The sequence below is a fragment of the Zeugodacus cucurbitae genome, chromosome 4 (assembly GCF_028554725.1).
Source record: "Zeugodacus cucurbitae isolate PBARC_wt_2022May chromosome 4, idZeuCucr1.2, whole genome shotgun sequence".
Lineage (NCBI taxonomy): Eukaryota > Metazoa > Arthropoda > Insecta > Diptera > Tephritidae > Zeugodacus > Zeugodacus cucurbitae.
The window spans coordinates 396,483-422,034 of record NC_071669.1 but is presented as its reverse complement, the minus strand read 5'-3'; the positions used below and the strand labels follow the sequence as shown (position 1 = coordinate 422,034).

At 35.9% G+C, this 25,552-nt stretch overlaps 5 protein-coding genes across 8 annotated transcripts; 3 read left to right on the top strand and 2 right to left on the bottom strand.

The window, feature by feature from the left end:
• The first annotated feature begins 11 nt into the window (after positions 1 to 11).
• LOC105209161 (cAMP-regulated phosphoprotein 19) lies at positions 12 to 1,511 on the top strand. Of its 4 annotated transcripts, none has more exons than XM_011179620.3 (4): positions 12 to 138; positions 751 to 840; positions 986 to 1,102; positions 1,168 to 1,511. In XM_011179620.3, the coding sequence occupies exons 2-4, from the start codon at positions 775 to 777 to the stop codon at positions 1,339 to 1,341; spliced, it is 357 nt and encodes a 118-aa protein (XP_011177922.1). In that variant the 5' UTR covers positions 12 to 138; positions 751 to 774; the 3' UTR covers positions 1,342 to 1,511. The 4 variants fall into 4 exon arrangements, with proteins under 4 accessions (XP_011177922.1, XP_011178004.1, XP_011177839.1 ...); XM_011179702.3 differs by having other exon boundaries at positions 42 to 138; positions 770 to 840; XM_011179537.3 differs by having other exon boundaries at positions 44 to 406; positions 770 to 840.
• Positions 1,512 to 2,027: 516 nt separating this feature from the next.
• LOC105209092 (viral IAP-associated factor homolog) lies at positions 2,028 to 3,225 on the top strand. The gene is made up of 2 exons (XM_011179324.3): positions 2,028 to 2,193; positions 2,361 to 3,225. Exons 1-2 carry the CDS (start codon positions 2,188 to 2,190, stop codon positions 3,075 to 3,077), a joined length of 723 nt encoding a protein of 240 aa, XP_011177626.1. The 5' UTR covers positions 2,028 to 2,187; the 3' UTR covers positions 3,078 to 3,225.
• Positions 3,226 to 3,228: 3 nt separating this feature from the next.
• Positions 3,229 to 4,726, bottom strand: LOC105209018 (tubulin polyglutamylase complex subunit 2). Its single transcript, XM_011179202.3, has 4 exons — positions 4,278 to 4,726; positions 4,016 to 4,183; positions 3,468 to 3,952; positions 3,229 to 3,399 (listed from the first exon to the last, which is right to left on the bottom strand). Exons 1-4 carry the CDS (start codon positions 4,345 to 4,347, stop codon positions 3,229 to 3,231), a joined length of 894 nt encoding a protein of 297 aa, XP_011177504.1. The 5' UTR covers positions 4,348 to 4,726.
• Positions 4,727 to 5,534: 808 nt separating this feature from the next.
• LOC105210527 (uncharacterized) lies at positions 5,535 to 22,907 on the bottom strand. Its single transcript, XM_054228694.1, has 22 exons — positions 22,752 to 22,907; positions 22,389 to 22,651; positions 19,136 to 22,309; positions 18,900 to 19,070; positions 18,651 to 18,821; positions 18,244 to 18,579; positions 18,015 to 18,182; positions 17,765 to 17,938; positions 17,387 to 17,674; positions 14,145 to 16,781; positions 10,784 to 11,078; positions 10,537 to 10,724; positions 9,791 to 10,468; positions 9,416 to 9,730; positions 9,098 to 9,243; positions 8,428 to 9,008; positions 8,159 to 8,376; positions 7,929 to 8,093; positions 7,396 to 7,849; positions 6,931 to 7,327; positions 6,103 to 6,193; positions 5,535 to 6,038 (listed from the first exon to the last, which is right to left on the bottom strand). Exons 1-22 carry the CDS (start codon positions 22,756 to 22,758, stop codon positions 5,700 to 5,702), a joined length of 11,256 nt encoding a protein of 3,751 aa, XP_054084669.1. The 5' UTR covers positions 22,759 to 22,907; the 3' UTR covers positions 5,535 to 5,699.
• A 397-nt stretch (positions 22,908 to 23,304) lies between these two features.
• On the top strand, positions 23,305 to 25,224 carry LOC114803538 (uncharacterized). The gene is made up of 3 exons (XM_029037808.2): positions 23,305 to 24,141; positions 24,195 to 24,283; positions 24,383 to 25,224. Coding segments are annotated over exons 1-3 (783 nt in total). The 5' UTR covers positions 23,305 to 24,140; the 3' UTR covers positions 25,076 to 25,224.
• The last annotated feature ends 328 nt before the right edge of the window (positions 25,225 to 25,552 follow it).

Here is a 25,552-nt window from a genome sequence, read left to right as displayed (position 1 = left end):
TTAGTTTGACTTAGTGGCAACTTTAAGATAAGTCTACACGCTGAATACAACACTGGGTAAAAACAACGCAAGACGATTTTTAGAAAGAAAATTAGCGTGAAATTTTTGTTTGCATAAAATATTTGAGATTGGTAGAAGGTTCGTAAACCAAGTTCGTTAAAAGAACGTTTGTGAGTCTATACAACTGTAGAATTAATATAAATAAGTCCCGAGACCGTTACTTTCCTCTTTTCACCGCTTTATTTTGTGTTGCATTCAGCAAATAAACGGCTGTCTTATTGGTTTTTTTTTGCGATTGGCATATACCAATTAGCGGAGTACCACATAGTAGCCATCGCAAACTAAACGAAGTAGAAAAGGAAAGAACAAATAAATTTACAAAAAAAAAAGTCAATAAATTTCACAGGTACGTTGTTATATATCTAAAATGATTTTTAATTGTGCCATTACATTAGTCACTTTAATAAAAGCCGTAGTCCTTGTACCACATTTCGGAGATGTTAAAGTTTAAGTATCCAACACCGAATACGTTGGTGCACGTGATGATCTCTTTTTGTTGAGTCTATCAAAGACTTGTTATGTCGTCTTCAATAAATAACATCTTTATTTTGTGTATTATTCAGTACTGTTAGAGGGTTGTTATAGCTTTGAAATATCGGCCTTGGGTTACAGACACATGTAATTCCAATATTAACCAACCTGAATATTTGCACATAAATAAGCATATTTACATTCATTCTTTATTAATAGCAAATTAAACCTTTTAAAGTTATCATGAGCACCGGAGAAGATTGCAGTCTACCGTCAACGCCACCAGAAGCCCCTGAATCTCAAGATCAGGTATAATTATCGCATTTTATGTATTCGCATTGCATGTATAAATAAATATGATGGACTATAGAGTAGGGTTTTGAAGCATAATGAAGTAGAAAAATTGTGAATGTTAGTATTTCAAAACAACTAATTTCTTCTTATTTTCGAATAGGCCAATCCCCGAGAACTAGAGAAAATTGAAGAAGAAAAATTGAAGTCCAAGTATCCATCTGGTTTGCGTGGCCCTGGAGGTCATTCGGCTTTCCTTCAAAAACGGTTACAGAAAGGTGTACGTGCAATTGATTTATTATTGAAAAAAAAACGAAAAATAATAATTTGCATACAAATTTACAGCAAAAATTTTTTGACTCTGGCGATTACCAAATGGCAAAGCAGAAAGGCGGTGGAGTTAAGCAAGTATTTGCCAATAAAGTGGCAACTGGTGAAGCAATACCTACTCCGGAAACGGTGCCTGCTCGGAAAACTTCAATAATACAGCCTTGTACTAAGTTCCCTACGACGAGTTAAAATAATTACCTAGCTCTTAGAGTTTATTTTTGCAGGGAAAATATTACCCTATTTTGCAAAACAAGTTTCTTATATTTTAAATATTACTCACCAGTCCGCTCTATCTATACCATATGAATAATATCAATAAATTAATTGCTAAATAACATTTGAATTTAAAATTTCCATTATTTAAATTACTTTTTGTAAAAATGTTTCCTCCGTTCTGAACCCTAGCCCGGAAGCAAGCATACTTTTAGGCAATATGAGATTGGGGTAGTTGATAATATTTTTGATAAGAAAAATGTGGATTGAATATAGAGTTAACTCATTAGGATTGTGATTAGAGTTTAATATGCTAATTTGTATTTGATTAGTTGCGTTGCCCACAAATGTTTGTATCAATTACCCAAGGTGGACTTTTAGATTTCAGTTTATAACAAACCAACCATTTTAAACTCTACGGATTATCGTTTTTGTTTGCTGTAAGATGATAATCTGAAAAAAAGCTATTTAATATAATAGCAGAAATGGAATAAATAATTTTGGAAATAAATGTGTTCATGAAGCTTTATTTTCGAAATCCAAAAAAGCAGTCGATAGTGAGCAACAAAAATTCTCTTGTCTGAACATCTTCTACCATGAGGTGAATTACGATTTGGCAGCACTCTACGAATGATATTACCATAAGAATAAGATAAACGTCAATTTTCTAGTTTTTCTTTTTTGGGTCTGAACCACAGGAGAACTGAGAAACATTTGCTTGCATTTTTATATTCTGACTATTATTAAATAGTTGAATCATACAAGGAGATAGGATTAATAGCAAATTGTTAATTAATTTAATTTTTAAGTGACTCACTAAAGATGCAGGTAAGTCTTAAGTGAATAGGGTATACGGCATGAGTCAATACATATATGGTAATGGATTTGTTCTAAAAATAACATTCTGCCCATTGATCACCACGGACCACTTACTTACAATAGTAGATACAGCGAACCATTGAGATCAATTTATAAAATTTTTATTTTCCTCAAAGGACCCCAATGAGGATACCGAATGGAATGATGTGCTGCGTGCGAAGGGCATCCTACCACCAAAGCAAAAAGAAGCTGAAATCACAGAAGAGCAAATCCAAGAGATGGTGGACGATGCTATAAAACGGCGAACAGATTTAAATAGCGGAGAAAATGGTTGTTCAAAGCAAATTGATGAAATGACTTTGGAAGAGTTAGACGAACTAGAAGATTCCGAGGACGAAGAAATATTGGAACAATATCGTCTTCGACGGATAGCAGAAATGAGGGCATTTGCCGAGAAAGCTAAATTTGGAACAGTGCGTGAGATTTCCGGACAAGATTATGTTAGCGAGGTGACAAAAGCGGGAGATGGCATTTGGGTTGTGATCCACCTCTATGCAAATGGTGTACCTCTTTGCGCTCTTATTCATCACCATATGCAACAGTTGGCTGCGAAATTTCCTCAAACGAAATTTTTACGTTCCATTGCTAACACTTGCATACCCAATTTTCCTGAAAAAAACTTGCCGACAATTTTTATTTATAATGAAGGTCAGTTAAAGAAACAATACATCGGGCCATTGGAATTACGAGGCGAAAAACTTACACTTGATGAACTGGAGTTTTTGCTGGGAAAAGCAGGTGCAATTGCTACAGAAATAAAAGAAGATCCGAGGCCTCAAATTCGTGATAAAATGTTATCTGATTTGGAAAGCCAAAATATTGATTTTTACTAATCAAGAAGTGCCAAATAATTGTATATTTATATGTTCATTAAAACATGAATTTATTTTCAATATTTGGAACGTACTGACGCTACGTATTGACAAAAATTCATATATTTATTTCTACAAATATACATACATATCATTGTATTTTCCTACACATTCAGGATATATTTTTCTTTGAAGCGGCGTTTTTCAAAGAAACTTTTGGTTTAATTCGAAAAACTGAGGTGTCGATAATGTTATATGGGTGTTCAGGGGATGGATGTATTTGGCGATCCCGTCGCACCTCGAAGTCCTCCAAAAGATGCGGTGCCAACAACATAAACAATTGCTTTTTGGGGAAAAGTAAATCTGTCAATTAGAATTTGTGTTTTATAAATAACTATTTTGTTATTATACCTCCGCCCACGATGGTAATCCTATATTGGAAAAACAAAGCTCCCAATATGGTAATCCTAAATGTGCAATGGCCATCCGAAAGTATTCGCTAAATGTGTCGGAGAGGAATATCCATTTCATAGCATTTAATTCGTATAGGTAGAATTTGGGATTGGTAGGACAATTTGCCTCATAGAGCATACACACTTTGGCAACATCATTGACATTATTAATTTCAAATATTTTGGTCTTTGGTGTTATATTGGGTAGTGTATTACTCCAGCGGTCTTTCCTTGTTACCAGAGTAGGAACGCTGGCATTTGCACCTACACTCCCGCTTATCTCAGTTCCATCATCTATAACTCTCGTTTCGTTGCCTGCTGCAAGTGTTTTCTCTGATGGGGTAGTTGAACTCGTATTCATTAATAGTTCAATATTATCGCGTAACAAAGTTATTTGGTGCAGATGTGGAATATGAATAAAGCCAACACGCCGCAAATCCTTCGCTAATGAAGTAACGAAAATTATATTTAACTTAATATTATTTAACTCCAAAAATTGTTCCTTACGTGCATACTGATAGCTCCATTGTAAGAGAAATCCATCTGTAGACATATAAAACTTTTTCATATCCTCGGGCAAATATATAGTGTTTCGTTGTTCCCAATTAATAATCTGAGTTTTTTCACATGGTTTACGTTGCTCACAGTTGACATTACATACTCGCGGCAATTTGGCTAATTTAATAATGAAATATGCGAAATAGATTTACATCACACATACATATTGATATGTAGGGATGCGCTAGAGCGACTGCACGTTTGCTCTTACCTAGTGTGCCCATTAAACCTAATGTTAAGTGATCGTAAAATATATCTTCCGGTGTAGGTTTCTTTGCCATTTTATGAAAATTATATTTACGTATTTTTTTGTCAAGGAAAAGTAAATGTTTAAGCACATATATTTATACATACATATATATGTATGTACCGTCACTATGGAAACGGTAAATTGAAATATTGATTTTGTTTTCGTTATTGTATATATGTACTACCATATATGGCATATCTGTGCATTAATTCTACATGAATAGTGTCATACTCTTTATGTTCGTTTATTAACCCTCTCATGCCCGTATTAAAATGGGCGGAGCTAACATATTTTTTAGGACAGATATATACAGTGGAACTTCCGTAACTCGAAGATCTCCATAACTTGAACTTTTGAGTTGGGAATAGCGTTTAGAAATCGAATTTCATACAAAATTTCTTCCATAAATCAAACTTCCTTAACTTGAAGTTCTCCATAACTCGAACTTTTGAATGGGCAATAGAAATCAAATTTCATACAAATTTCCTTCTATAAATCGAACTTTTCGATCAGGACATAATAAAAAATTTAAAATTGTACTATCGAAGCAGAATTTTAAAAGAGTCCTTCTATAAGAAACAGAAAATATAATACTACACTTATGGATTGCATAAATCATGTAACAAAGGCATGGGATACAGACGTTAAGAGCCAAACAATAGCAAACTGCAACAAATAAAATTACAGAAAACATGTTTTAACGTATTTAAATAAAACGTTATGCGAAGTGAATAATTAAAATTGTGTATAAATCTAAATTTTCCAGCTTTTTGAAAATTTTTATGAAATTCTACACAGCTCATAACAAAAAATGTAACTGTAAGCTTGCACAACACATAAGTATACATAATTGAAAAACCGCTGGTCGAAAATATTTAAATAACGAGAGTTAGAAGCCGGTAAGCACAATGTTGCCTATAGGCATGAAAGGGTTAATTAGATTTGTATTATATTTCATGTGTTAATGTGAGATAAACGCTAAATTAATATAGTATTATTTCAGAATAGTATGCACATCTTGTATTTTATAAATGCATGTGGTTACATACACACAAACATATGCGAAATTTCATATTCTGGAAATGATGTAGAAAAAATAATGCGTATCTGAACAATAATAATTTTACTCTATAAATATCGAAATTGCGTTTTGACGTTTACGTATTTGATTTCTCCAATCAATATGAAGAATGGGTTAAATGTGTATTCTATCATTAAAAACATATATATGTACATATACATTCATAGGTGCATTTGGTTATATTTTACGAAACTTAACTAAATGATTTGTATCATATGAGCCCTTTTTGTAATTTAGACGATTTGGTGGTATTATTAATTTTTGGCAATTGTCGGCTCTTGAGCATCTTCCTCTTCTTCATGTCAAGAAACCTCCCACACTGTCGACTCAACTGAGCGTCGAGGTCGCGCAGCTACTTCTACGTGTGCATCTAAGCCATCACTCAGTCGACTGAAACGTCGCGCCCAACTTCCGCGTCCAATGAATCCACTTGTTCCCATAGTAGCTCCACTACTACGACTTCCCGCATCTCGGAAAATGCTCAATAGATCCTGATTTTCTCCCTGTTGCGCGCGTTTGATACCATGCTGATATTTTGCTTCTTTAGCAAGTAACTGTTCGCGCTGCATTTGTGTCTTCACTTCAGCAGGTATATCGGGAATTATAAACTGCATGATGCCCGTGATGACGAAAACGACGTGCTTTAAAGAGATTCAAGAAATGGGTTTGAAATAATGTATACTTATGTGTACAAAGGATAATCACCTCGAAGACGACAACGAAAGCCAAGCGCGCAGCAAAAACGTGCCAATAATGTGGGCTTAAACCATAGGGTTCGGGATCATGAGGTCCGTTTCTACTTTTTCAAATGAAAACAAAACACATTCATTACATATCTATACTACTATTATAAAGAGGGAAGATTTGTATATATGTTTGTATTGAATAAACTCAAAAACTACTGTGCCGATTTCAAAATTCTTTCACCATTGGAAAGCTGCATTCACCCCGAGTAACATAGGCTATATTTATTGCTAGAATCTTAACTTTCTGGAAATAGTTCCCAGGTGAGGCTATCAAAAAGACTCCGTGATGGAGAATATTAATCTGAAACTTGCGAGTCATTCTCTTCGCATCGCAATCGCGTACCAGAAAGTCGAGTAACGAGCGCTCGCAGCTGTTGGCTGAACAAAATTTTAAAACGTTCCAAGTACGCACTTGAGAGTCGAGTAACGAGTGTGCAGCGGCTTGAAGAACAAAATATTAGTAATATACAAGCTCGCACTAGGGCGTCGAACTCTGAACGTTCCCAAAGATTGGAGGTCGTAATCAAATTTTAGCTCATTACAAATAAAATATAATTTCATGTGCGAATTTTCCTCATATTGTTTTTTTTGTTTAAAGAACCCACACAATAAACGGCAAAGTACATACATATGTATGAGAGAGTGTGTATAAGTGTGTAAAAACTTATAACTTTTGAAATGTTTGTTTAAACCCGTGCGAAGCCGGAGACCGCTCCGCTAGTTTTAATATAAGTTTAAAAACATTACTTTATATACACATACATACAAAGTTTACGAATAAACTCACCGATAACCACGATATTGGCATACATCAGGATCCTTTTCGCTACTTGTGGCACCCCACTCCTCTTTGTAGTCCGATGTATTGAAAGTTGAAAGTGAATGCTCTATATAACCAACCAACGTATTTGTATTTGAATATACAAACTTGTAGACCATACGCGGTATAAAGTCACTTGTGTAAGCTATCACAAAAGCATTGGATACAACTGCAGTATACGTTATAATACGCAAGATGCCATACCAGGCCCCAATGTCTTCAACACGTTCTGCCAGAGGTCGCCGCGCCTGTGTTACCATTTTGTACGCATCCAAACGGATTTCCGCAACGTTGTTCAATAGTGCAAAAAGAGGTGCCAAGGGAAATGCTGCCACAAACAATGTTACGAAGCCATACTGGAGTACTGTAAAAATGTTATGTTTGTCAATAACTTAAATAGAGACAAATAAATGCAATATTTTATGTTTATACTCATTTCTAAATATTCATCAAACAAGGCCAATCGTCCTGGGTCTTGCATGTGATAGTCTTGCTCCCAGGCCATATGTAGATGTGTAACATCCTTGGTGGCAGCTTTATGTTTGCGATGACGCCACCAATTATACAATTTTGGAAAAAGATATTCCATGAAATTGTTCCAGCACTGTTTTCCCACCATAATAATTGCTAGCTGAATGCAAAGCTCTGATAAACATCCAGCGGGATCACAAATATCATTTTTAAGGCGAAAAAATTCACTACGTCTCGCTTGATCATCGCCTGGATAATCAAAGAATCGACCCTTGAAAAACGCAATGTAGATAAGCGATGAGTAGAAATTCATAAACTCAAAAAAGAATATTTTAAAAGTGTAAGAGTCTTCGTATTCGGTGTGTGTTCGAGGATTTTCTAAATTAGTCAACCTTATGGCCATACGATGGTAGATCTAGAAGAGAAAGCAATGTACTCTAATATACATATGTATGTACATAAATTGAAAAAAATAACCAATCATAATATCTCACCCTTGTCAATATCATAATTACGACTAAGTTAATCAATGCAGCTGTAACAGTTGTAAATAATTTTGCATGCTCCTTTACGAAAAATCCACCACCACCATAAATGACCGAAACCAATGAAATGCGGTATATAATGGTGCCTAAAACAGCGGACAATACTACCGAGATCTGTGAAAAGACATGCAAATATAATATTTAGTTCACTAACATTTAATGTCTTAAACCAATTTTACCATAAACAAGACAGCACTACCGGTGATGACGAATCGTATTGCTCGGCTCCAGGTAGACATATAGGGCTCCTTCTCTCGTGTCACTGGATTCATACGGTATGTAGTAGCATTTGTTTCAAACTCTGGACGATTTTCTTCATCGGAGTCAACATTATGCAAGTCCCATTCCCAAACAAGTACAGACTGCTTACGTTTCCATAACTCGAGAAATGTTGTCGCTATAACGATGCTTATAGTAATACATTTTGCATATATACGATATAACTTACCCCAAAATGACATAAATATAGCGAAAAATACTGTAGAAGGATTGTCGAAGAGGTATGTTAAACGAGAAAAGAGACAAGATTCGTACAAATGCTGATAACTACAGGCCTTATCACACAGCGGGCAGAGTGTAATATTACCAGTTCCAAATTCATTACAAATTTCCTTACTCGGAGTATTATCTTCTGAGTCGAGAGACGCAAGTCCATAAAGAAAACACAGAGTACCTACAACTGCTGGATAAACCAACATCTCCGTGTAGAAACCCAGCCAGCAAAAGTATAAAGCTATCTTATCGCCAAAGTATTTGCGAACCAAACACAAGGGCTGCTTTTTGTACCACTGAGAAGGATGAGCCCACGTCAGATATAAAATGCGGCGGTCAAATGAGACCCCACTAGAATGTGGACGATCATAACGACCTTCATGCAAAGGAAAACAAGCCAAATAGGTCGAATCATTGAGCAAACGTCGAATCCCAACACGATCACTATCGTCGAAAGGGGTTCGAATAAGGACCTGCATAACCATTAGAGACCGTTGAGCACTCGTATACGCAGTAGCTCGATCTTTGACAATAAATCTACAATATTGAAAACATTTTTTGGTTTTACTTTTCCACTTCATATCGATTCATATGGTAATATGTCTTAAGGCTGCATATATACTTACTGTTCCTCAGCATTACCATTAGCAGTAGCTGCTTTAAATGTCGTTTCCCCTTCCAAAATGCTTTGGTCCAGTTGAATTTTTCGAGTAAGCCGATTCCAGATAGACTTCCAGTAGTGGACATTGCGTGCGACTACATTTTCGTCATCCTGTGAATATCAAAAAAGCCAATATAGACTAATGTCTGCAAACAATTAATTTGAAATTCCTCAAAAATTTATGGAATTAAAATTGCTAAATTTATACTCGTAATCCATTTATGGGCTTTGTTTTTGTGAAACTCTATATTTATACTACAAATAGAAAGCGATAATTGCATACCCAAGATGCTTTTACAGATATTGTAATGAATCGCTTGATCGGCAACTTCAAGTTCATGACTTCTGCAAGTCTCGTCTCCAGCCGCCAAGGCAAATGGATTTTTAAGAAATATGTTTTTTCATTGAAGGACTGTGTTTTGTCTTCTAACTCAACTTCCAACCCTTCCTTTATTAGATTGTCCATAAAACACCGACGATTGTCACGACGACGAGATTCGGCCTCAGTCATTACACCGAAGTCTTCCTCTTCCCAAGCGAGAACCATATCAACCTTACGGCGTCCATCACGAAACATAAGGGACTCTGGATCAAGACCCTGTAAATGTATTTACTTATAGCTTCGTAATATAATAATAATTCCCTTCAACAACCTCACCTCTCTGTCTTGTTTACTAATACGACGGATTTCGCCTTCATCACCACTTGCACTGTGACTTTTACTAGTATTTCGGCTACCATAGTGACTACCGTTCAAACTGCTATCTGCCATGGAGCTTTTCGAACTCTTACGTGATGCAGGCATCAGTTGTTTGTAACCAAATTGATCTGGTAAAACATTCGATTGTGATGAGTTTACTATATCACATTGATCAGCGTCCTCATTATAAGACGTGCCCTCAACAAGTGGCGTATTCAAAGAAATGCCCAGACCACGTCTCATTGCCGTACCAGGAATATCTTCGATGTTCAAAACCTTCGGCCCAAATGCTTGTGTAGGACTAGGCTCTGCTGATTCTGCTTCAATATGAGTAGGCAGTGGTACCGCAATGGAGTTCGACTTCAAATGATCTAAGGCTCGTGAAATTGTCGAGTTAAGCCATTTTTCAGTGTAAGTTGCTTTTGAAGCTGGTAGCTGATGTTCAATGGGTTTGGATGTGAATGGTATTATCGTTCTGGTGGTTTGATCTTTTGCTTCAGACAGCATTTGTTCGTTTTGATGTTGCTGTTGATTGTAGGCATTTGCCGTGGTTTCACTTATAAAAAAATTATATAAATTATCGGATGATTTGGCGAAATGCTTGGTGGGAGCCACTGTATCGAGAATGTTAGTTTCCTACAGATGAACACAATATATATATAGCGGTAGGGTAATCCCATGTAGGCGTGGTTATGCATGCTTACCAAACCACCGAACAATCGGCCTGAGACAATGCCACTGTCCTGGCTTAAACGTCTAGTACGCATTTTCCCCTCCGATGCATTTGGACGTAAAGCTCGATCACTTTTCGCAGGACTAGACGAGATTTGGCGTGAGGTAAATTTTTCAGAATATGGGCGAAAATTGCGCAAAACTGGCACTGATAAGAATCCTGCAGAAGTTTTGATCATACCAAATGATGATATGTAATAAATATATTTTTAGGCTTACGTGGAAAATCTGGTGGAGCCTCTATAAAATGTTCACTACTCGCTATAAGATCTTCGCGCGAATTTGATTCAGTTATAGGTGCGGTGCTCTCATCATCAACGCTATCGGGTTGCATTTGAAGGAATCGCTTGCTATAAACAACTTGGCTATCCAAGCTTTTCTCTTTGTTGGACTGTTCAATATGTTGTTCTTCATTTCGACCAAGACTGTATTTATTATGCGTGGAGTTTTTACTCTTACTAACATCATAATTTGAATCATGCATATTGCTGTGAAATTTATTTAAATTTACAAACTGAAAGAATCAGTGTTTAAGAAAGTCAATACCAAACGTGAAATAACGAAACAAATGTATTCAAACAGTTTTACTGAATTTTACACACACATCAACAATGTCGGCGTGAAGACGGCATTCATCTATGACGCTACTTGATTCTAAACACGTATACATAGAAATTATTTCCATGTATTAAATTTGTATTCATTATTCATATATTTATTCATATTAAGCTTACTGTTGCTCGAAGGATCATATTTTTAGGTGCACTTGCGTGTTGGCAATTAAGTCGTCATAGAATTCATGCAGCCGTCATACCTGTTATTGACGTATAGCATAGTTTTCAGCAGCGATAATGTTAAAATCTATTACATATATACATGCAGTTCGGATCGAGAATAGTCCCCAATGAATATAATTTCTGTATATACCTTGTACTTATGTGAATATTTATTCTGCAAAGCAATGTAATGGTTAGAAATACGCATCACCACTTCTACAAAAATCAGTTAATCGAAAAAGTATGAAGTTCTATAACTAACTACTAAAACTAATTAACAAATTTACTTTTAAAAAGGAAATTGTATTCTAATTATTATTCGAAAAGTGAGCATGACCCAGCCTCCTAATAAGTTTAATGTACTCAACTAATAAGTTTGACGCTTATTTGATGAAATTTTCAAATCACGTATAATAAAATAATACTTTTTGGAATTACTATATATTCTCCTCAATCTCAAGCAATGTTTTTTTTTTTTTGCAGACGTATCTTTGCTTTGTAAGGATCACATAATCACCTTGTGATTCCCAAGTTATGGGAACATTTTATATACTTGACAACTGTCCGCTTTTATGCACACGAATAAAAATATATAAAGTAAATTATGTGCGGATAATAATGGCCACTGTTTAAATGTTTAAATATATTTTTATTTATTTTGTTTGAAGTTTTGTTTTCAACTGTTTGAAATGTGTTCCATACCATCGAAATCCGTTTTAAATCAGTAAGAAATAATTAGTCAGTGAAACGAGAGCATGTGCTTTCTAACACATGTTCTCAACTTGAATCGATTTCTGATCGATTAGAGCGTGGAAGTGTGTTAAGGAATGTTAAACAAAAAATGTAGATATGTACACATGCACTTATGTATAGATATGCTTTCGAATAGCATTTGCCAAGGTGAGGTTTTCTTTTATAATCAAGTTATTCCCTAATTCCCGTTAATTGAGTACTTCGCCGATTGTAAATGAAATATGTAATGTATGTTATATATAATAATATACATATACATATATGTAGATATGTATACAGATATTACAAATTATGTCCTTATTGCACAAATGCATATGTTATATATACAGGATTAGGAAACTCCAATTCATCCAGTAATTTTTAAAAAGTCTCTTTCGCTACAAGTACGTATATTTCTCACAAACTGAATTCAAGAATCAATTTTGATTTATCCTCCGCCTATATAATAATAATTATTATTATTGTATTTTCTATATGTACTCTCAAGGAAATAATTAAATCACGTATATGGCGCCATTAAGCGTTTTCAATTTTTCTGTTAGCCACAACCGTTGCGATTGACAACACGACGACGAATGTCAGTACTCCGAATGGTCAATACGCATTATTGCATTTCCTGTCTGGTCAACTACTCCTTTGCTGGCATTTATCCAATGTATTAACAATTCATAATTTGCTTTAAGTTTCATTCATACATGTACACATTTGGCGTACTGCACAAAAAAGCATAACGTCAACTCTTACAAATCATATACATATGTACCCATATACATACCATACATAACTTACATGACATCATAATAGAATGTATTCAATTTGAATTAAATAGCTGTCTCCTGTGTTCTATCGGAGTCAAGTGTCGTATTGAGTTGAGTAGTGTCGTATTTTTATTTTTTTATATCTGACATTGTAAAGTATGCATGCCGTTAAGGAAATCTGCTATAAATAATGTGCACAAGAGAGTTATTATACTAGTTAGGTTTTCGACACATATCGTGTTCTTCTCTTGTCGGGTAGTTGAATTGAATTGACAACAAATGAAATTAAAAATGGGTAATATGTATGTATATACATACATATATAGAAATATAAACGCAACACCTGAAGAAAATATCGATATAAGCCTAAATAGAGATTATAAAAACAGTTTTGCTACGGACCTTTAACATGGGCTTGGCATGGATGCAATTACAAACTAGTTCAATTATTTTGAATTAAATGTGATTTATGAAAGATAATATTTACTGAAGTTTTTTAACAAATGTAAAATAGAGCACCTTTTACAATATCGCCCAAAAGTCACTGAAAATAATTGACAAACAGTTCGCAAGGATGAAATTGGTGCGATACCGTACATGAGTACGATAGTAACGTAGATTTTTCAATACAATCAAAACAATAAATTTTATCTGAGTAACGTCTTCAATTCAGCACCTTTTCATAAGCTAGTTAGTTATGTAAAGGTTTGTCGATAATGTTCAACTGGTCACCAGGCTTGAATTAATTCAAATATGAAAAATATGAAGCTGTAAAATTTTCGAAACAGTTTTTGTATGCATATATGTAAATTTATATATTCATATAAGTGTATATAATTGAAAACTCCATTACAGTACAAAGTCGACATGATGTTAATAGGCTATCTTATGTCTACAAATCAGTAAACAAATTAAAGTTTACCGACTTTAGTTTGTAATACTTATACATATCTATTTATATAGTGCATACAAGTATGTAAACATGTAGCACTCACGTCTTCCTTGCCCTAAAAGTCTTCTAGTGCTCGCTTTGGTGTCGCTGCCGGCATAGTGCAATTTACCACATCCTTCACGCATCGTGTAATAGACGCGTTGAAGTATAGACCATCGGCACATTTATGTACAACTGGTGTTCCGTGTATACATTGAAAGTACGAACGGCAGTTGTCCTGAACATATGGATAAAGTATCGAATCGCTGAGACCAAAGCATGACTTTTGACAAAATTAATATATATTTTGTAGTATTATACTATCGTAAAGATTGTTAATTATTTTTTATTTTGATACTCACACTTACCATCGCTGGTGTTTTCATTGCATGAGCTTGATTTAATGCTTTGCCGCACTGATTATTCCCATCGGGGAGGCAAGACGCCTGTGTTTTATCGAAGTACTCGTTTTGATCACAATTCCCAGGGATTTTCTGTCCATTTATGCACACAAAATATGCCTTACAGTTGGTTGCGTCTCTTACCAACTCTCCGTGACGAGCATTACATTCCCCAACTCGTTGCCCATTTTCCAGCAAACATGTGCCATCGTTCTGTCGACAAAAACCGAGCAAGCTATCATAGCTCTCACCATTGCGACAACGTAGAGATACAGGATCGTCGACGTCACTACAACTTACGTATCTTCGACAATCACCTTGTTCTGCAATGGAAGACCCCTTTGGCATTTGCAAGCAGAGTTCAGTATAATTCGAGGGTTTGTGTTTGCACTGTGCCAAGTTCTGTGTTAACTTCAATTGGTGTGTATCATCATTAACAGCATCAGTTTCAGTTATATTGCCAATAGCTTGCTTGTACGATTGGCATTGCAATATCGATGAGTTAAAGTAATAGTTTGTATAACATCTTTCATGACGCATCTTTCCATTAATGCAAACATAAAATTCATTGCAGTTTAGTGGATCGGGCAGCATGTACCCGTGTTTTCCCTCACATACGGAAGGCTCTGGTGGAACAATCAAAATGCTTGGCTGTTCTTTGACGACATATGGACAGGAACCATCATCAGGTACACAAAGGTGTTGCTCTGCATCAAAATATGCACGCAACGGACATTCTTTCTTTAATTCCAATCCAGCTGAACACACGTAATATTTTGTACAGTCTGTCATATCAGGCAAGTGAATGCCATCACTTAAATTTTTACAGATGCCTTCCGATTTGAAGTTATTGATAATTTCTGACAAGCTACCATTCTCACAATTACTCACAACATCGAATGCACAGCGTCCAACATTTGGATTAAAGTGATTATCAGCTGGACACATTACAGGTATAGCCAAACCACGTACACAAGCAAAATAAATATTACAATAGCGTTCATGAGATAAACTTTTTCCATGCTGATCATAAGTACATTTGCTGTGTTCTTTTATTTTGGAACGGCACTCCCCTCGATCAATATGACATTCAGCCGTAATATTGTGGTAATACTCACCTTCGGCGCAATAGCGCAGCTCAGTCCCATTCAAAACAGAACATTTATAATAAGCCTGACAATCGAAAGGATGTGCAACTTGTCCACCGTCAGTGGAATTCTCACATACACCCATAAGAGGCATTATACAGCTACCGTTATTTGGACGACAGTAACCGAGTGTAGCATCAAAAAAAGCTCCGGGAGTACATTTTTGCTCTTTGACTGCCACCTCTCCAAGGCAAAGAAAAAAATGTAGACAACTTCCTGGGTGTGGTACAGCACTACCATTTTCACGACCAAGACAGAGAGAACTTACGTTGTTTCCCAATGTTGATTGACCTGCGTGTAAGCTCATACCAATAATTGCCTTTTGTTCTTCTATAAACGGTTGACATTTGTCATGCGGTGAATGTGGCTCACACTTAGCCAAGTCATTTAAATAAGTATGACCTTTTAAGCAAATACCCTCTTTCCAAATGCCTTTGAGACAATAAAAAAATTGTGTACATTTATCGAAAAACGGATGCGCTCTAACAGCTCCAGATTCGCAAACTTTTCGCAACCCATTCTCAGCACACTCACCATTATTGGGCACACATTCATGCAAAATATTATCAAACATAAAATAAGATTTGCAACTCTGCTTTTGCCAAACACCATCAACACATTTCTCATAGGCGGTACAATTAAATGGGAACTCGCGTCGCTCGTCTTCTAGGCAATTAGATTTATGTTGTTGCAAACACACATTTTCTACGTCGGGTAAACATACACCTTGGGTAAGGTTGAAATATTGGTGAGACGAGCACATTTTCATTTCCCAAAAGCTCCCTTGACATACATAATAACGATCGCAAGCCAAATAAGATGGTCTAAGAGCACCTTGTAAAACACAAGACTGTTTCGAATATTCCTGTTCTGAATATGGCTTAGAAGCAACAGAGCAAATTCCATCCAAGTCCGGCATGCAATAGTTGTATGTACTGTTAAAGAACATACCAAGAGGACAGTAGTGATGCCACCATTTACCATCCAAACACATAAGGTACATTGCGCAATTGGACTCATATGGACGCATATCCATGTGACGGCAATCGGTTTCTTGTACAATCATAATGTCAATGTCCAGTTCATTTTGTGCCGCACAAAAATCGTCATGTGAACTTTGGATGCAAGTATTTAAACGGTTTGAGTAAAAGTGTTGTTTCGGACATGTCTTCAAGCGCCATTTGCCATGATTACAGCGGTAGTATTGAGTGCAGTTAACGTCATTTCCAGTGACCGTATGCAGCTCCAATGAAATACTACAATTTGGAAATTTTTTAATACGACCAGAAATGCAGATCATGTCATCGCGACGTTCAATACACGTTTGCTCTTCAAAGCTGTAGAATTGTCCATCAGAACAGCTCAGTCGAGTCCAAACACCATCTATGCACATTTCATATTGGGAGCAGTTGGACAGCACGTATCTACTATCGTTTTCAATGCACCATTTCTAATGTGAAGAAATGTTTATACATACATTTATTAATATACTCGTAATATAAATTTCCTTTCATGATTTCTTAACACATGACTGGCCTCTGGAAAAACTGATTTGCTATATGTATATATATATATATGAATATATGTATGTGTGTGAATATGCATGTGCCCTTTAACACAATTTCAATATTACAAAATAAATGTATGTAGTAAACTCACTTAATAGTTAATATACAACAGCAATAGACGGAGAAACAAAGCTTCAATTTATTTAAAGATACAACTCCTTGTTTTAGCATATTATTTTGTCAAAAGTTGCACTGCTTTCGAAACCATATAATTTCCATTAATAAAAAAATGCCAAATGTTCAAATTTCGTTATGTAACACCACTTTTATTTACATATTCGTACGTACATAGTTAAAAGATCTAATGAATATGAAATAAGCGGAATTTATGTATAAGTATTTTATTAATTATTCAGAGTATACGAGTATGTATTTGCTCAAATTTTGGTATTTAGCAATCATGTTTTTAAAGAGGCGAGCCTTATTGACAACTTTAGAAGTATGGAAATTTTTAAAAGTTATTTTTCAAATACTTCAATGCTCTTACATTATGATCCGGTTTCACTTTTGTGCGCATAATATGTTTATTTTGCTGTTTGAACCCTCCAGTCAAAGGCTGACAGGTTTGACTATATTGGTCGAATACATTTCCTTGACCACAATCGCCTTCCGTAAGCTTTGCATTATAACATATATAGTAGAGTTGATTGTTAGTAGGATGAGGCACGTATTCACCCTCGCTATAAGTACCTAAGCAGCTAGTTGTGGATACACTTTGATATTGTAGGAATTTTGGCAGGCCCATTAAACATTTTTGACATGCCTCACAATCCACCTGAATAATCGAAAACCAATAACAACATTAGTATATATATTCATATACTTATACTTGATAAATACCAAAATTACATTTATTATTACGTACATTACTTGGCAATTCACACTGCCTGGAGATTGGATTAAAAAGAGTTCCGTCAGAGCAGGAATGCAGCTCAGGTATACCAGCATTACATACACAATATCCAGTTGGATAATTATTTGCTGGGTAAGGGATACCATCATTACATAAATTCGAACAGAAGTTCTTGTCACAAGGATCCTAAATATAAATAAAAAGGTAAACGTGATTCTGTACTAACGATTGAATACTAATTCAGTTGCCATCAAATTCATACCTCTTTACATATTAGGTAGTTTGGATCGAAACGAGTTCCATTCACACATGTGTGCTTAGTTACTGAACTTGGATCTGAACTTTCACAAACACAGAATGCATATGGTTCATTTAATGCTGGAAACGGACCTGTAGGATTAGTCAAACATATTTGTCCATCACAACCCTCCTATTGGACGATAAAAAAGAGGTTTAGTATTTACTGAAAAACATTATGTATCAGATCTTACCGCCTGGCATATTAACAAATCCTCATTGAATATCTCAGAGTTAGGGCAAGTCTCTTTAATTGCGAATCCATCATTGATACAGTAACAGAAGGAATGAGGGTCACTATCAGTCCCAAATACCAATCCAATATTTCCTGAACAAAGTGAACCACTGCAAACATCCCCAGTGTCTGCAAGGCAAATTCCTTTTTCTACATTGTATTTCTTACCGTTTCCGCATAATTTATATATGCTGCCAGAACTGACGCATTCACAAAAGCCATCTGTATCATTATTCAATGCTGGAAAAGTGCTATACTCGGGAGCAGTAAGACAAAAAGTAGTAGAACATCGTTCCTATATATCGAATAAAAGAATAGCAATATAATTTAAATAAATTTAGAAATATTATGACTGTATTAACTAACATCAAGCACTTGGCAAGTTCGAGTTACTGCATTGTATGTTTGGTTGTTGGGGCAGTCAACAATAACCTGCTGTTTACCGACACATAAACAGAAACTGTGTGAATCGTTACGATTTTGGGAGCGCGTATTATCCGGGAAAGAATCACACAACACCGGATCGCAAGGTGCATTCTTAAAATGAGAACAAAAATATTTAGTGTTATATGTAGAGCACCAAAATCATTACTGCGGTTTATCAATTTTTCTTACTGATTCGCATATTCCAAGGACTGTTTGGAAAGTGTAGTTTGCTGTACAGTGATGTAGGAAAGCTGATTTACCTCGGCACAAACAGAATGCGGTATTATCGATATTGGTTAAGGGAGCAAATGCATTATCTTCTGGATTAGTGGAATTACATTTGGACTGATCACATTGCGGCTGAGAGGCAATCAGAAAATTATAAATTACCTGAGTACGTATATAACAATTTTTCATATACTTACGCTAGGCTGTTCCAAGCAAATCCCTACTGCTTGATTGAAAACTCCGGATAGACATTCTCTTATCTGTGCTACGCCTCCTATACATAAATAGAATTTGGTGTCGTTGCCTACCAGTGGGAATGTGGTTCCATCACTTTTACCCACACACATAGTAGATTCACAAACAGCATCTGCATGACAATTACCCAGAGTTATGTCAAATCCTTCACCTTCGGGACATGTTTTAATATACGGTTGGCCATCGTTACAAAAGAAGTATTTAGAGCAATCCGGATTAGGTAAGTTCGTAGCTCCAGTTGTATCTTTACATGGATTTATGCAGCTTGCATTGTAATCTGGCATACAAATATTTTCACTTGGATTAAACCACTTCTCCGGTGGACAGTCAGTTAACTCTGCTTTACCGCCTTTACAATAATAAAATGAAGTGCAATTTGTAGGGTCAGGCAAAAAGGTGTCGTCAGGTTGACCATTGCATATATTTGGCCAGCAAATATTATTAACATCAGGTACGCATGTGCCGAGATTATTATCAAAATAATTGCCCACTCCGCACTCCCGTCCTTGCAGCCTACCGTCAGTACAGATATAATATTTATCGCAATTTTCCGGAAAGTTAGGGTACGGTAGCAATTCCGACTCTTTGTAGCCGCCGGGGCAAGTGCAATTGTTTTCAGCTGGCCAGCAAATATTATTTACATCAGGTTCACATGTACCAAGATTATTGTCAAAATAATTGCCTACTCCGCACTCCCGACCTTGAAGCCTTCCGTCAGTACAGATATAATATTTATCGCAATTTTCAGGAAAGTTAGGATACGGTAGCAATTCCGATTCTTTGTAACCACCAGGGCAGATGCAATCTGATTCCAAATTGTTTGAGACGGAAGCAGTTATTTTTGCGTTAAACGAAGATCTGTCCACACTTCGCTTATTACGTCGTCCGACTAAGTTATAGTTTTCATCATCACAATTCATTCGTGAACAGACATTTTCAACATCAGGTTCACATACACCCAGTGCGCTATTAAAGCGATTTCCTTCCCCGCATTCTTTTTCCTCAAGTTTTCCATTCGAACATTCATAATACTTATCACAATTCTCGGGATAGTTTGGGAAAGGCACTAATTCACCTTCTTTATAACCACCAGGACAATCGCAAGAGGCTTCAGTGACAGGTGTTGTAACTTCAGGGCATTCAGTAGTGATAATTGGCCAACAAATATTATCAACATCAGGTTGACATACACCCAGGGCGCTATTAAAGCGATTTCCTTCTCCGCATTCTTGTTCCTCAAGTTTTCCATTCAAACATACATAATATTTATCACAATTCTCAGGATAGCTTGGGAAAGGCACTAATTCACCTTCTTTATAACCACCAGGACATTCGCAAGCGTCTTCAGTGACAGGTGTTGTAACTTCAGGGCATTCAGTAGTGATAACTGGCCAACAAATATTATCAACATCAGGTTCACATACACCCAGGGCGCTATTAAAGCGATTTCCTTCTCCGCATTCTTTTTCCTCAAGTTTTCCATTCGAACATTCATAATATTTATCACAATTCTCGGGATAGTTTGGGAAAGGTACTAATGCACCTTCCTTATAACCACCAGGACAATCGCAAGCGGCTTCAGTGACAGGTGTTGTAACTTCAGGGCATTCAGTAGTGATAACTGGCCAACAAATATTATCAACATCAGGTTCACATACACCCAGGGCGCTATTAAAGCGATTTCCTTCTCCGCATTCTTTTTCCTCAAGTTTTCCATTCGAACATTCATAATATTTATCACAATTCTCGGGATAGTTTGGGAAAGGTACTAATTCACCTTCTTTATAACCATCAGGACAATCGCAAGCGGCTTCAGTGACAGGTGTTGTAACTTCAGGGCATTCAGTAGTGATAACTGGCCAACAAATATTATCAACATCAGGTTCACATACACCCAGGGCGCTATTAAAGCGATTTCCTTCTCCGCATTCTTTTTCCTCAAGTTTTCCATTCGAACATTCATAATATTTATCACAATTCTCGGGATAGTTTGGGAAAGGTACTAATTCACCTTCTTTATAACCACCAGGGCAATCGCAAGCGGCTTCAGTGACAGGTGTTGTAACTTCAGGGCATTCAGTAGTGATAACTGGCCAACAAATATTGTCAACATCAGGTTCACATACACCCAGGGCGCTATTAAAGCGATTTCCTTCTCCGCATTCTTTTTCCTCAAGTTTTCCATTCGAACATTCATAATATTTATCACAATTCTCGGGATAGTTTGGGAAAGGTACTAATTCACCTTCCTTATAACCACCAGGACAATAGCAAGCGGCTTCAGTGACAGGTGTTGCAACTTCAGGGCATTCAGTAGTGATAACTGGCCAACAAATATTATCAACATCAGGTTCACATACACCCAGGGCGCTATTAAAGCGATTTCCTTCTCCGCATTCTTTTTCCTCAAGTTTTCCATTCGAACATTCATAATATTTATCACAATTCTCGGGATAGTTTGGGAAAGGTACTAATGCACCTTCCTTATAACCACCAGGACAATCGCAAGCGGCTTCAGTGACAGGTGTTGTAACTTCTGTACTTTCAATGATACAATCCGTGGTTGATGTTGTTGTATCCGTGGTGGGAATTTCGGTTGTATTTGGTAAACACTTACCAGGCACGCAACCAATCTCAGCCGAATCGAAATAGCTACCTTCTGGGCAATATTGCTGAATTGGTTTTCCTGCAACACATACATAATAACTGTAGCAATCCATGATATTCTGTACAAACTCTCCATCTCTTTTGCCTATGCATAAATTCTCCCAACAAAACTGTCCGTCTGGGTCAGGCAGACAGATCCTCTTGGTGGTATTAAAATAACTACCGTTACCGCATTCCTGTTCAATTGCTTCGCCGGCAGAACACAGGTAAAATGAAGAACATGAAGATTCATTAGGCAAATATGTACCATTTTTTTCACTAACACACTTATTTTGCCAACATTCAGAGTTAGTATCTGGCACGCATGTTCTAGCCGTAGAATTAAAACGACTTCCAGCGTCGCAAATCTGTGGATAAGCTTGATTTTGGCTGCAAATATAGAAATTACGACAGTATCCAGGTTGAGCAAGGTAAACACCAGAGATTTCATTAGCACATGGGTTGACAGTCTAAGGTAATGGGAATGAGAATGGAAGAAGAAGATTGTATTTTTTCTAGTTGTTTAAAAAAAATACTTTAAAAACTCACCAAATCTAAAGGCATGGCTAATGTCAATTTGCAAAGACCCTCGGAGTTATTTGAGCACTTGCCTGTCTTCGCATTATATACCTTGCCCTCGGCGCAAACTACTTCTCGTTTTACACTTCTATTCGTACAACGATAGTAACGAGTGCAATTGCTAGGATCCGGCCAGTGAAGTGCTAATTTTCGAGTCTTACGGTACTTACACTCTGCGTCAGCTGCGTAGCAAAGTGCAGCTGTGGTCAGTAAAACCACAGCGGTTAGAGTAACTGCGAATTCCGATGTTTTATTTGTTATTAATATTGTTTTTATACATGTGAATAATGCTTTTAATAAATTGCAATTAAGGAAAAAAATAGTTTTGCTTACCATTCATTTTATGTTGTTTTAGTTACAAATTTCAAATGTATTTTTACTCCTTTTTATGGTTTTTGAGAGTACTTATATCAATAGATCTGCACCAAATGCTTAAATAAGACTTTGCCATCGTTTTATTAAATTTTAGACCATTTTATACCTAAATTTCGTTTATGAATTGACAATTCAATACAAATATTTTACAACTTGTTACTACAGTAATTTACTTGTTTAAAATGTTATCACGTTTTAGATCATGTTCATACAAATGTTTCTTAATTGATTTTCAAGTTTTTAAAATTTTTAAGAGAAAAGAACAGGGCAGAATGTGGAACACCAGCGTGATAGGCCGCACCTTCATACGTTATTGATGTTTTTACTTTACTGCCATTGATTGCATCGATTGTGTTATCATGATGTGATTATGAAAGAATTATGTTCATGCACGTTTGCTATTGACATTGACAATATTAACAAGATGTAATTTGGACTAGTAGAGAAAAAATAGAGCTAAATAATCAACGGGATGAGTCCGCAATCAGTCGCATGAGTACATGTGACAATGACACGTATGATCTTTTTATATGGAACGCTTCGCATTTCCGCCCTTGTCCTACAAATGGACTAATTGCAATTTTTTTGTAAATAATTACTGATTTTCTAATACTCAATATTTAAATATATCGTTTGGACCTAATTAATGTCTAATTGTGTCTCTAAGGTGTGTTTGAGATTAATTCATTCCCAATTGTATTCTGTATCCGACTGTATATATGTTATATTTACATATTATTTTTTAATATTTTTGCAAATACATATTTAATAATAAGCATAATTGCTAATGCGGCCCTTTTTCAGATTCTAGATAAATTTAATGGACGAGATAACTTTCATTCAGTTGAAATGTTTATGATGCATAATTTTAGGCGATTGTGAAAGAAACTCGCTTTTGGAACTGATTTTGTATCCGATCTCAATTTTGACTAAAACATGCTCTTCCATATCGAATAATTTCTAATAAGTATCCACAAGATAATTGCGAAATATTTATTTATAAGTACAGTTCATTGAATGTTATAAAGCTGAAATGTTTTATTAACATTCCTTTAGATTTTATACTTTTTTACATACGGGCGAAAAGAAACAGCATTATTTGTATATAATTACATTATGTTTATTAAAGCACATATTTCTGATGAGTTCAAGGTTGTCCTCACCGATTATCAGTTATTTTACAATGCATTCCCCAGAGTGTTTAACAAAGGTATGTGTGTACAGATCACAAGCTATATTATCGAACACCTCCACCTGCAATGCCAGCCACATTTATATAAATGCTGAAGATTATGAGATAATCATTAGTAGTACTTGCGAGGACACCGACGTCACATTAAGATATTGAGTAATTTTTTAAAACTACGGCCAAGACAATATCTTATGTCTTCTTTTTTACAGTGTTTCAGTTAAATCTTCAACAATCAAGCATGCTACTTTTGATTTTTTTGGGGTTATGGGTCGCGTTGACTGTTGCTGCCAATGAAATGGTACGTACACACTTAACACTCTTCACGATATAAAAAAAAAATATATATTTATAAAGGTTTAGTTAAAAATGTATATAATATATTTGGATTGAATTTCAGATTGAACAGCCGATTAGGCATCCTGATTGCCCACTGATCGACGATCCAATGCATCCCGTACAATTGCCCTATCCCACCGACTGCAGGAAGTACTATACTTGCAAAAATGGGTACGGTTATGCAATGTTATGCGAGAATGGACTTCAATGGAATCTTCTGACATATCGCTGTGATTTTCCCTACTCTACAAAATGTGCCAACAGCATTCCTGGTTCGATATATCCCACGAATCCTAACAATGAAGGCAGCGCTTATCCCACATTCGAAAAATCATTTTTCACAATAGACTCTGCAGACTGCAATAAGTTCTATAAGTGCATTCCAATGCGTTGTCCTTCTTTTATGTATTGGAATTCATTACTAGAGAGATGTGATTTACTACAAAATGGCGATTGCAGAAATACGCCACAGATATGGACACTGCCTCCATACATTGATAACTCAATACCAACTGCTGCAACACCTCCAACAGCATCACAAGGGGATCGGGGACCCGCTTCATATTCTCCGGAATACAACACTGATATCACAAATTTATTTGATTTATGCAAAACCCCCGGAATTGACTACGTAAGACATCCACTTGACTGTCAAAAATTTATTCAATGCAATGGCTTTGCAACTGTGCAGACCTGTGGAAACGGTCTTTTCTGGAATTCAGAAGTAATGGCCTGCGATCGTTACTGCAAATAAGATTATTAGTAGTAATCATGACTTTCCAATACGTACATATGTGTAATGATAAAATTGTATAAAACTGTAATCGCCTGCTCTGAATTCGAATTTTAGTACTTACATATATATAAATAATATAATAAATAAACTTCTTCAACTTTATCTAATACTATTGTCTAGTGTATTATTTATATGGTACTGTCCAGTCGTGTGAAGCTTCGATGCCTTCAAAATCGCTAATTGCTACTCCTTGACCTCCTCAATTGAATTAGTCACTTATTAAGTCAGGGAAAGAGGAAATATTCCCTGGGGACCAAAATTGACGAATACGTAATACTATATACATACATACTAAATACTTTACATTACATGCTCACGCAAAGCACTCTAAACTCGAATCACCATCTTAAAAAATATAAGCTCAAGCTGCAATAGAGATGTCCAAAGGTTGAACCATATAATTCATCTTTGAATAACTTCAGTGGTCTTAAGTGA